Here is a 12,105-nt window from a genome sequence, read left to right on the forward strand (position 1 = left end):
ACTACTTGTTTACTGTTCTAATTATGTTGGTAACCAGTTTATAATAGCAATAAGGCACCTCGGGTTTGTTGTTTTTTGGAACCAATCATTTTGTTCTCTCCAGGGGTTGGAACCAATCATTTCGTTCTGAACCAGTTCGAACTCCTTTGTTCTTTTTTTAAACCTTCGAAATCTTTAAAAAAACAAACATTTAGCTCTACATTAAATTGGGGGAGAATTTTTTTTTTTCTAGTCCCCGCCAAAAACGCAACAAACCGCCTATGCAAATCACTCTCTGTCGATCAGAATTTTTTTCACAGCATCTGCTTGCCTGCTTAACATCTTTGCCAGTGAGTGTGCGCGCGGTCTAAGGCATTGCATCGCAGTGCTTGAGACGTCGCTACAGACCCAGGTTCGATCCTAGGCTGTGTTACAACCGGCCATGAACAGCAGTCCTATAGGGCGGCGCACAATTGGCCCAGCGTCGTCCGGGTTAGGGGGGGGTTTGGCCAGGTCGGCTTTACTTGGCTCATCATGCTCTAGCGACTCCTTGTGGCGGGCCGGGTGCCTGCAGGCTGACTCCGGTCGTCAGTTGAACGGTGTTTCCACTGACAGATTGGTGCAGCTGGCTTCCGGGTTTAGCGAGGGGGTGTTAAGAAGCGCAGCTTGGCGGGTCATGTTTCAGAGGACGCATGACTTAACCTTCACCTCTCCCGAGCATGTTGGGGAGTTGCAGCGATGAGACGATCGTAATCACGAAATTGGGTAAAAATTACACGTAATAATTATGAATAAGAAATACCTTATTTACATAACCCCTTGCTCTGAGACTTGAAATTGAGCTCAGGTGCATGTTTCCATTGATCAACCTTGATGTTTCTACAACTTGATTGGAGTCCACCTGTGGTAAATTCAATTGATTGGACATGATTTGAAAAGGCACATACCTGTCTATATAAGGTCCCACAGTTGACAGTGCATGTCAGAGCAAAAATCAAGCTATGAGGTCAAAGAAATTGTCCATAGAGCTCCGAGACGACAGGATTGTGTCGAGGCACAGATCTGGGGAAGGGAACAAAACATTTTTTGCAGCATTGAGGGTCCCCAAGAAAAGTGGCCTCCATCATTCTTAAATGGAAGAAGATTGGAACCACCAAGGCTCTTCCTAGAGCTTGCCACCCAGTCAAACTGAGGGAGACTGTCCTTGGTCAGGGAGGTGACCAAGAACCCGATGGTCACTCTGACAGTGCTTTAGAGTTCCTCTGTGGAGATGGTTGTCCTTCTGGAAGGTTAGCCCATCTCTGCAGCACTCCACCAATCAGGCCTTTATGGTAGAGTGGCCAGACGGAAGCCACTCCTCAGTAAAGGGCAATTGACAGCCTGCTTGGAGTTTGCCAAAAGGCACCTAAAGGACTCTCAGACCATGAGAAACAAGATTCTCTGTTCTGATGAAACCAAGATTGAACTATTTGGCCTGAATGCCAAGCGTCACGTCTGAAGGAAAGCTGGCACCACAGTGAAGCATGGTGGTGGCAGCATCATGCTGTGGGGATGTTTTTCAGCGGCAGGGACTGGGAGACTAGTCGGGATCGAGGCAAAGATTAACGGAGCAAAGTACAGAGAGCTCCATGATGAAAACCTGCTCCAGAGTACTCAGGACCTCAGACTGGGGCAAAGGTTCATCTTCCAACAGGACCATGACCCTAAGCACACAGCCAAGACAGCGCAGGAGTGGCTTCAGGACAAGTCTCTGAATGTCCTTGAGTGACCCAGCCAGAGCCCAAACTTGAAACCGATCGAACATCTCTGCAGCGACGCTCCCCATCCAACCTGACAGCGCTTGAGAGGATCTGCAGAGAAAAATTGGAGAAACTCCCCAAATACAGATGTGCCAAGCTTATAGTATCATTTCCAAGATGGCTCTAGGCTGTAATCGCTGCCAAAGGTGATTCAAGTACTGAGTAAAGGGTCTGAATACTTACGCTATTGTGATTAGATATTGTGTGTAGATTGAGGGGGGGGGCAATTTAATCCATTTTAGAATAAGGCTGTAACGTAACAAAATGTGTAAAAAGTCAAGGGGTCTGAGAACTTCCTGAATGCACTGTATGTATATCTGAAATGTCAGATGTTAACACGGTTTTTGTTTTTAATATTATACATTCTGTTAAGTGAGAATTAGGCTGTAGTGGGGGGGAAAGTGGTGGAGCAAAAAATGTGTCGCTTTAATTTAGTTCAATGTCCACCAAGCTACTGCAAAATGTAGTTGAATCACTAGTTGACCCCAAAACTGGCTCCAACATACTTACAAAGTGGTAGCGAAGATTAAAACATATTTTCTTTTCTGTGTGCCTGACAATATTACTTAAATTCGCTCCAAAAGACTGGATTGTTACGATGCATAATTGTTTCATTTCCCTTGCCTCCCCACAATGTTCTCTTCTGTAATTTACTAAAGAATTTCAGCACACCACAGTCAGAACCTCGGCAGAGAAACAAGAGGAGTGGCATCTTGTTCCCCACAACGATGATAAATTGGATTCCAATCTCCAGTGGCCACTGTAATCCAATCCCTAACCACCGCAGTCAGTTTTTCTGTGCTTTGTTCACTGAGTAACTCATTGCCTATATGTCAATTGAGTCACCAGTCTAAAGCCTTGTAGCTTCTCTGAGATGTGGCTGATTTTTCTGAATTTAATAAATGCAGTTTTTCATTTGAGAAAAGTTTGACAGCCACAGAAGGACCATGGATGCTTGTTAGTGTAACATCTTGCCTGTGAAGTGGCTCTGCAGCAGGGCTCTCGAACCCTGTTCCAGGGGAGCTACCGTACCATCCAGGGTCCGGTTTCCAAAAGGCATCTTAAGGTTCGTCGTAAGAACCTTCACAGGAGCATCGTTACATCTATGAGCTGTTGTCCCAAAAAAACATTGTTACCAAATTTGCACTTAAATGCTTATGTACTAATTGCCTCATACCACTCAAACAGCTAAGTGCTTCGTTAGATTCGTTTTTTTTACCTACTGCGTGACTTTATACACAGAAGATCTCTGCTAAACATAGAATTAATGTGTTTATCTGTCTCTGTGACCACCGATAATTTCACAGTGAAGTTGACTACAAATACAAAGTTGCCAATGTCTTTGCAATTGTTAAACAAGTGAAGAAGAAAAGGCTGTTTATTCATGATACATAGCCTACAGTATAGGCCTATATAATTAAATATTTAAATACATTTCTTGTTCATTCAATTGAGTTCTGTTTTGCTAATTGTAGGCTGTCTGTAATTATTATAATTATAAATGTCAAGGTAAGATATGAACGTCAAAATCTGATCCGAGAGCAGTGCTGCCTTTTTATTTCGATCCTGTCAGTATCGACACTATGCTCCCAACGCACTTAGCGAACGTTCTCTGCGTGGTGTTTTAGGAAAGCCGTTGTAAGGAAAGATGCATCGCTAAAACACTTGTAAAGCCTACAAATTCCATCGCTATCGGGAAACCGAGAGCTGTAGATGTTTGCTCCATCTCTAATCTAGCACACCTGATTTCTAATAATGAACTGTTTGATAAACTGGTTAGTTTCAGCTGGGGGGGTTGGAGCAAAAACCTACATTAGGGTAGCTCTCTGGGAACCGGGTTGGAGAGCCCTGCTATACACTATTCAAAAGCTTTTCATTTTGATCAAAAGCGACTGTTCTGGTTTCTGATTTTGACTCTAGACGCAACTCCTGAGTACATTGGTCGTCCTGGTCCGAGAGAGTTGCCCTCTCCAAAAGCAGCTTATTTACTGCATTAATTTCTGGATATTGATGGATGTTTTGTCTAGTGTGGCCAAAGGCAGGCATACTCAGAAAGAGCACCCGAACAATATCTGTCAGGTCAATCTGTGTTTGTGAAATATCAGAACCCGCCATCGGAATCCTATCACCGACATAATTCCCCTCCACTTCCTCAGTCAACCTTTTTAAAGATGAGCTGGAAAGGAGATCTTCATTAAAGCTGTCTGTGGCCAATGCCTAGATTAACGATTGTCGTCAACCTTTTTTAAATAAAAAAATCTGATGGAATTGAATGAGGTTAAAAGGTCGACCACCATCATGGCAGAATAAACCCGAGAGAGAACCAGACGTCTGTCTGTAAATATCGCTGACTGTTTTGGGGCGACGAGGAAGTCTCAAAGTCTTGTTTTGGTATCAATCGCTTCTAACTGATTTTATCTGTAAAATCTCTCTCTATATATATATTGATATATTGATTGGACACATTGATTACTAAACATGGCTTTTTAAAAATCTGTTTGTCCCCTACAGACATATATCCATGACACTCCCCGCCAGTTTCAAAAGGCAAACCACTACTAGACCAGATTTTGAACACCAGAACTCCAACCTGTACGCCATATCAGGTGAGCTACTGTCTGTTTCTTCCCTGGAATATGCATATATTCTATGTTTTTTTTTTTTTTCTCCCCCTTCAGCCATTGCATAATATTCATTTTGAATTTAGTGTTATCCCTCAGTTTATTCTGAAGTCACCTGTGGTAGCTACCCCTTAAGGAGTCTAGGGCTTTGGATGTCGTAAGATGGACATGTTACGGATTCAAAGAGAGACATTGTGTGGTGAGCCAGAGAGATGGACCCCCCCCAGTACTGGGCGACTCAATTTTTCCATACTCTCTCATACTCTATTCTACATCTAATTTTCACTTAATGAGCTATGCATTACCACTCCCGGTACAATCTAATAGGTGTTTCTTTGTACTCCTTATCATTGGCACATCAAAATAAACAAAACGCTTGAGTAGACGCAACACTGACACGTGAAATCTCCCCTGGAGTTGCCCGTAGGAAACCCCTTTAGGTAAAGCAGGACATTTTTGAGTTTTACCCAAAAGTTTTCCTTCTGTTCTCCGGGTGACCCCCCCCCCCCTGCACAGTTGAGAAAGGCTGCGAAACCAACCAACCAATGACCGCGCCACTCATCAACACTGCAGTAGACATCAGTTTGCTTAGACGGATCTCTTTCATTACTCCCACGTTGTTTGAACGGCCGCGATGTCGGTCGGGAGAGAAGCCTAGTAACCAATTAAGACGAGACATAACCGTCAGTCGGGTGCCGGCGCCGGTCCCCTTTTGGATAGCCGCTGAAACAAATATCAGATATCAGCCATTTTAAGGAGTTGCACCTGCCCTTTTTTAAATAATTTTATAATTTGCCCCTAATAATTGTAGCTCCGAGAACTCAGCGTCGCTTTCCAATTAAAACCCACGCTGGCTCCTTGACGGAGGTCGCAGTAATGACACCCCTGCAGCATTAGAGGCTGAAACTGACAGGTGAGTCCCCGAATGAATTAAACATGAGCTGGGTTACAATGAGAAGCGGAAAAGCCTCAGACAGAAGTTGTCTTTTGAGGGGAGGAAGGGGGAAGGGTATTCGAGGCTTGTAAATGCTCAGTGTAATTTACATATTCATCTCTTTGCCGTTCAGCCTTATCGAGAGCTCACCCCACTCCTGGTGACGTCTCTAAAGCTAAAATAGCAGTGACAGATGAGGGTGCGCTTCATTTTCCCCAGGATTTATGACTTGTGTAATTTAGGATATTTTATTAATACGCTTAGACGATTGATCCCCCCCACCCCCACCCCACCCTCGTCACTCTGTGTGGAATACGCTTAATAGTTCCAGATGACGCCTGGCTCACTGATTATGGAAAGGACTTTTCTTCTTCTCTACTTTTCATTTCCTCCCATTTTATTTTTTTGCTCTTTTTTAAAAATTGAGTTTCATCCTTTTGACACACAAGTTTTAGTTCACTATTTACACAGTGAAAAGGATCGCCTTTTGACACACAAGTTTTAGTTCACTATTTACACAGTGAAAAGGATCGCCTTTTGACACACAAGTTTTAGTTCACTATTTACACAGTGAAAAGGATCGCCTTTTGACACACAAGTTTTAGTTCACTATTTACACAGTGAAAAGGATCGCCTTTTGACACACAAGTTTTAGTTCACTATTTACACAGTGAAAAGGATCGCCTTTTGACACACAAGTTTTAGTTCACTATTTACACAGTGAAAAGGATCGCCTTTTGACACACAAGTTTTAGTTCACTATTTACACAGTGAAAAGGATCGCCTTTTGACACACAAGTTTTAGTTCACTATTTACACAGTGAAAAGGATCGCCTTTTGACACACAAGTTTTAGTTCACTATTTACACAGTGAAAAGGATCGCCTTTTGACACACAAGTTTTAGTTCACTATTTACACAGTGAAAAGGATCGCCTTTTGACACACAAGTTTTAGTTCACTATTTACACAGTGAAAAGGATCGCCTTTTGACACACAAGTTTTAGTTCACTATTTACACAGTGAAAAGGATCGCCTTTTGACACACAAGTTTTAGTTCACTATTTACACAGTGAAAAGGATTGCCTTTTGACACACAAGTTTTAGTTCACTATTTACACAGTGAAAAGGATCGCCTTTTGACACACAAGTTTTAGTTCACTATTTACACAGTGAAAAGGATCGCCTTTTGACACACAAGTTTTAGTTCACTATTTACACAGTGAAAAGGATCGCCTTTTGACACACAAGTTTTAGTTCACTATTTACACAGTGAAAAGGATCGCCTTTTGACACACAAGTTTTAGTTCACTATTTACACAGTGAAAAGGATCGCCTTTTGACACACAAGTTTTAGTTCACTATTTACACAGTGAAAAGGATCGCCTTTTGACACACAAGTTTTAGTTCACTATTTACACAGTGAAAAGGATCGCCTTTTGACACACAAGTTTTAGTTCACTATTTACACAGTGAAAAGGATCGCCTTTTGACACACAAGTTTTAGTTCACTATTTACACAGTGAAAAGGATCGCCTTTTGACACACAAGTTTTAGTTCACTATTTACACAGTGAAAAGGATCGCCTTTTGACACACAAGTTTTAGTTCACTATTTACACAGTGAAAAGGATCGCCTTTTGACACACAAGTTTTAGTTCACTATTTACACAGTGAAAAGGATCGCCTTTTGACACACAAGTTTTAGTTCACTATTTACACAGTGAAAGGATCGCCTTTTGACACAAGTTTTAGTTCACTATTTACACAGTGAAAAGGATCGCCTTTTGACACACAAGTTTTAGTTCACTATTTACACAGTGAAAAGGATCGCCTTTTGACACACAAGTTTTAGTTCACTATTTACACAGTGAAAAGGATCGCCTTTTGACACACAAGTTTTAGTTCACTATTTACACAGTGAAAAGGATCGCCTTTTGACACACAAGTTTTAGTTCACTATTTACACAGTGAAAAGGATTGCCTTTTGACACACAAGTTTTAGTTCACTATTTACACAGTGAAAAGGATCGCCTTTTGACACACAAGTTTTAGTTCACTATTTACACAGTGAAAAGGATCGCCTTTTGACACACAAGTTTTAGTTCACTATTTACACAGTGAAAAGGATTGCCTTTTGACACAAGTTTTAGTTCACTATTTACACAGTGAAAAGGATTGCCTTTTGACACACAAGTTTTAGTTCACTATTTACACAGTGAAAAGGATTGCCTTTTGACACACAAGTTTTAGTTCACTATTTACACAGTGAAAAGGATTGCCTTTTGACACACAAGTTTTAGTTCACTATTTACACAGTGAAAAGGATCGCCTTTTGACACACAAGTTTTAGTTCACTATTTACACAGTGAAAAGGATCGCCTTTTGACACACAAGTTTTAGTTCACTATTTACACAGTGAAAAGGATCGCCTTTTGACAGTTGAGGTTTTCAGTCAAATCCATCCGGATATTTGGGATCATTTAGAATGGAGGAAATAAGAACAAATGACATAGACAAAGTATACATTTGAGGCACCGTGGGCTCTAAGCTTATTATCCAAACACATCCCCCAAACTCCTCGTCTCAAATCCTCCTCTTGGTTTTACACTTTATTAGTCAAAGAGCACTAGTAGTCAACAAGCTACATGACACAACCCAGATGTGCCACAACAGGTCTCCATCACCTTCAGTTCAGTATGCCCCATTGGCCCTCACTACATCTCCCATAACCCCCTGTTTTCAGGTTGCAAAATTCTACTTACTTTCCCAAAATTCTGGTTTACTAGAAGTCCTGGTTTTGGTTGGAGAATTTCTATATTCCTTCCTTTATTCTCATCGTTTCAGTTTTCTTCCAACCCGAATTTCTGGAAAACCGTGGAATTGTGGGAAATTTACCGTAATTTTGAAACCCTACCCCTGTTGCAACACATGGCCTGAGGAGACGGCGACATACTGTCCATCCATCCCATGGAGGAGTGTGGCCGTGCTATACATCCCCAGCTAATTACAGCCAGATGAAATTATGCTCTCCACATCCAAGCCATTTAAAGACAATTTATAAAGATTCATCATCCTAATGTCCCTTAAAAGATCTTCTGCGGGTTATTTAAGTAAGTTATTAATGAGCTTCTAATGCTCTGCTTGAAGGAAGCGGCCTTCCTTCCTTGTCTCCTCTCCTTAGTTGATCTGAAAGGGGTGGGTTCTATGCCCTACAGAGTTTTAAGGTTAGTTAGGAAGGATGAGGCACTAGACAAGGAGGTTGAAGGACAAATCTGTTTTTGTTTGGATGAGATTTATTTACATTTTGTATTATATTGGAGGAGTAACATCATACGAATTAACAATTGACCTGTGCCAGCTTGTCACGTGTCAACAGGTTTAAAGGGGATTGTTGAATGCATTTAGGCTCTTTCATTGGAGAATTATCTCTCTCTGTCTTCACCCCTGGCCTTCACCCCATCCTCACCTCTAACCCCTGGCCTTCACCCCATGTCATCCTGAACCTCTAACCCCTGGCCTGCACCCCATGTCATCCTGAACCTCTAACCCCTGGCCTGCACCCCATGTCATCTGTACACGATTTTAAATAAGATTTCAATTTCAGAAGTGTGATACATGCAATCGTTGATGGTCAGAAGGCCTGTCATTTTAAATGTGGTGAAGACTACATTACCGCAGAGGGAAGGTTGTAATTAACACTTTAGTCTGACGTCTTCAGTTTCAACACACACCCTGTTTTATACTCATTCGGCTGAACCAAAAGCCATACACTGGGGTCAAACTGAAACTTTGGTCAAAGAAAACTATGCAGGCCTGAGTTTGTTGTTGACCGATCATCACAGTTCCACATTATAGCTAAGCCTTCACGCCTCAAGACCAGGAATTTGTCCTCGGAGCTAAAGAGCTATTTAAATAGAGTTTTAATCTAGTGTATATATTTGGTTTCTTTGGCGATGTATTGGGACTTGAGGGAGGTTGATCACAAATCAGGCAACAGTCCCAGTGGCCTCGACGGAACCTTCTAACAGAGGGTTTTAGGTGTTAATACATAATTTTAGGGGTTGGTTATATTTGTCCTGTTACAAGTTTATAATGGAAATGTATTTTCTGCATATCCCAACTCCTCATGATACACCCTCAGGGAGTGAAGTAACATCTAGGGTCACCATTATACAGCGCCCCTGGAGGTTAAGTGCCTTGCTCAAGGGCACAGCGACAGATTTTTCACCTCGTCAGCTCCGGGTTTTCAAACCAGAAACCTTTCGGTGACTGGCTCAACGCCCTAACCTCGAGGCCAGACATTTGTATCTTGTGGCCGCAATGAGTCTTCTTTGTCTCTTTCAGCAATGGATGGAGTGCCTTTCATGATCTCTGAGAAGTTTGCCTGCGCTTCCGATGATGTGAGTCTGTCTTTCGGGTTGGTTCACTCACAAAATGTAATCTTGACTGTTGAGCATCAGTTGTAATCTTGACTGTTGAGCATAGTTGTGAAGAGAACTAAATGCAACTGGCAATATTCTTGCCTCTGATGTAGATATCAGCTTGATAAGATTGTTGCTCGGTATGTGTGAAACTGGTTGATGAAGAGGCACAGACTAAGAGAAGAAGTCTGTGTTCCATGCATTCAACATGCTCGCTCAGCCTGTCAACTTCCTGTCCTGTCGGCCATCTGTATTGCAGCTGCAGCAGGTGGATCTGATGGGCATCACAATCAAGTCGCTGACGGAGATTGAGAAAGAGGTGAGTACACCGTCTCACCCCGGGCTAACTCGTACTAGCCTGGTTCCAGATCTGTTTGTGCCGTCTTGCCAACTCCTGTGGTTGTTGTCATGCCGAACACCATAGGAGTTGGCAAGACTCCACAAACCGATCCTGGGGACCAGGCTAAACTCACACCGCCATGTTCACTGACATAAGACATCATCGACTGCCTTCAAAACGGGTTCTAGCATTTTGATAGAGGCAGGGTGATCACACTTCTTGTTGATTATGTAAAAGGGGCTTTACAGGCAGAGATGAGCCCTCTCTCTGAATTAAACCACACCCAAGCCTCTCTCTGTCAGAGCACTGAGCATTGCCACGGGTGTGTTTGTCCCTCTTTTTAAAAAAAGAATAAATGAGCAGACGTTGCCCCTACCTAGTGTGCGAGGGCTCAAAGTAAGTCGTAGTGTCTAATCCACATGATCAGTGGAATGGAAGGAACCCAGAGAAAAGGAGTTCAATAAGTATGGAGAGAAGGTGCATAGCTTATTTGTTAGTGCTTTGTGAAGGCAGCATTTCCAGCAATGTTGTTCCGCTGTATTTCTCCATCTGTCCACTAGAGGCCTGTAATTTTACCTATTTCGCCCTCTACTCAAACTGTGCGGTTTGCCCTGTGGAAGGGTTGCATACAGTAACTAAGGGAAGACATTTTGAGTAAATGAAAAGGCATGATCCAGTGATGAGAATGGATCCTGTAATCATATACAGCAGCCAATAATAAAATAAATTTGGGTGGGGACTGGTGCTACATGCTTTTCTCCCCTCATTGCTTCGGATGGTGTCGGTTCCAGCCATTAGGCTCCCATTTCCCCAATGACTAGAGGAACTTGCGAACATAAGTAATTGGTGTCTCTTTTAAGTGTTGATTAGCCCACGATTTGAGTTGACGTCTTCATCCTGTGGGGGGGGGGGCTGCAACGGGAGATGATGGATGAGGGAGATGATGGAGGATGGACGAGGGAGAGGATGGACGAGGGAGAGGATGGACGAGGGAGAGGATGGACGAGGGAGAGGATGGACGAGGGAGAGGATGGACGAGGGAGAGGATGGACGAGGGAGAGAGGGACGAGGGAGAGGATAGACAAGGGATGAGGGAGAGGATAGACAAGGGATGAGGGAGATGATGGATGAGGGAGATGGTGGACGAGGGATGAGGGAGATGATGGATGAGGGAGAGAGGGATGAGGGAGAGGATGGACGATGGATGAGGGAGAGGATGGACGAGGGATGAGGGGTGATGGCCAAGGGATGAGGGAGATGATGGCCAAGGGATGAGGGAGATGATGGACAAGGGATGAGATATGATGGACAAGGGAGAGGATGGACAAGGGATGAGGGAGATGGTGGACAAGGGGTGAGGGAGAGGATGGACAAGGGGTGAGGGAGAGGATGGACAACGGATGAGGGAGATGGTAGATGAGGGAGATGATGGATGAGAGAGATGATGGACAAGGGATGAGGGAGATGATGGACGAGGGATGAGGGAGAGATGGAAAGGGGAACAGACATAAAAACAAATGTCTTAACCTGGAATGTCGGCGAATGAACATGGCAGAAAAACAATATTGTCTCAACCACATACCCATCGGACCAGGTGAGTCTCAGTTGAGACGATAGACCGGACCAGGTGAGTCTCAGTTGAGACGATAGACCGGACCAGGTGAGTCTCAGTTGAGACGATAGACCGGACCAGGTGAGTCTCAGTTGAGACGATAGACCGGACCAGGTGAGTCTCAGTTGAGACGATAGACCGGACCAGGTGAGTCTCAGTTGAGACGATAGACCGGACCAGGTGAGTCTCAGTCTCAGGTGAGTCTCAGTTGAGACGAGACAGGTGAGTCTCAGTTGAGACGATAGACCGGACCAGGTGAGTCTCAGTTGAGACGATAGACCGGACCAGGTGAGTCTCAGTTGAGACGATAGACCGGACCAGGTGAGTCTCAGTTGAGACGACCAGGTGAGTCTCAGTTGAGACGATAGACCGGACCAGGTGAGTCGATAGACCGGACCA

The 12,105-nt window shown here is 43.5% G+C and overlaps 1 protein-coding gene across 2 annotated transcripts in view; it reads left to right on the forward strand.

The window, feature by feature from the left end:
• mvb12ba (multivesicular body subunit 12Ba) overlaps window positions 1–12,105 on the forward strand; it is a 43,210-nt gene that overhangs the window by 29,988 nt on the left and 1,117 nt on the right. For both annotated transcript variants that reach the window (XM_042302716.1, XM_042302715.1), the window contains exons 7-9: window positions 4,290–4,384; window positions 9,678–9,733; window positions 10,014–10,073. In XM_042302716.1, coding sequence (XP_042158650.1) covers window positions 4,290–4,384; window positions 9,678–9,733; window positions 10,014–10,073 — 211 coding nt within the window. The remainder of the gene's footprint in view (window positions 1–4,289; window positions 4,385–9,677; window positions 9,734–10,013; window positions 10,074–12,105) is intronic.

Source organism: Oncorhynchus tshawytscha, linkage group LG20 (genome assembly GCF_018296145.1).
Source record: "Oncorhynchus tshawytscha isolate Ot180627B linkage group LG20, Otsh_v2.0, whole genome shotgun sequence".
In the NCBI taxonomy this organism is placed as follows: Eukaryota; Metazoa; Chordata; class Actinopteri; order Salmoniformes; family Salmonidae; genus Oncorhynchus; species Oncorhynchus tshawytscha.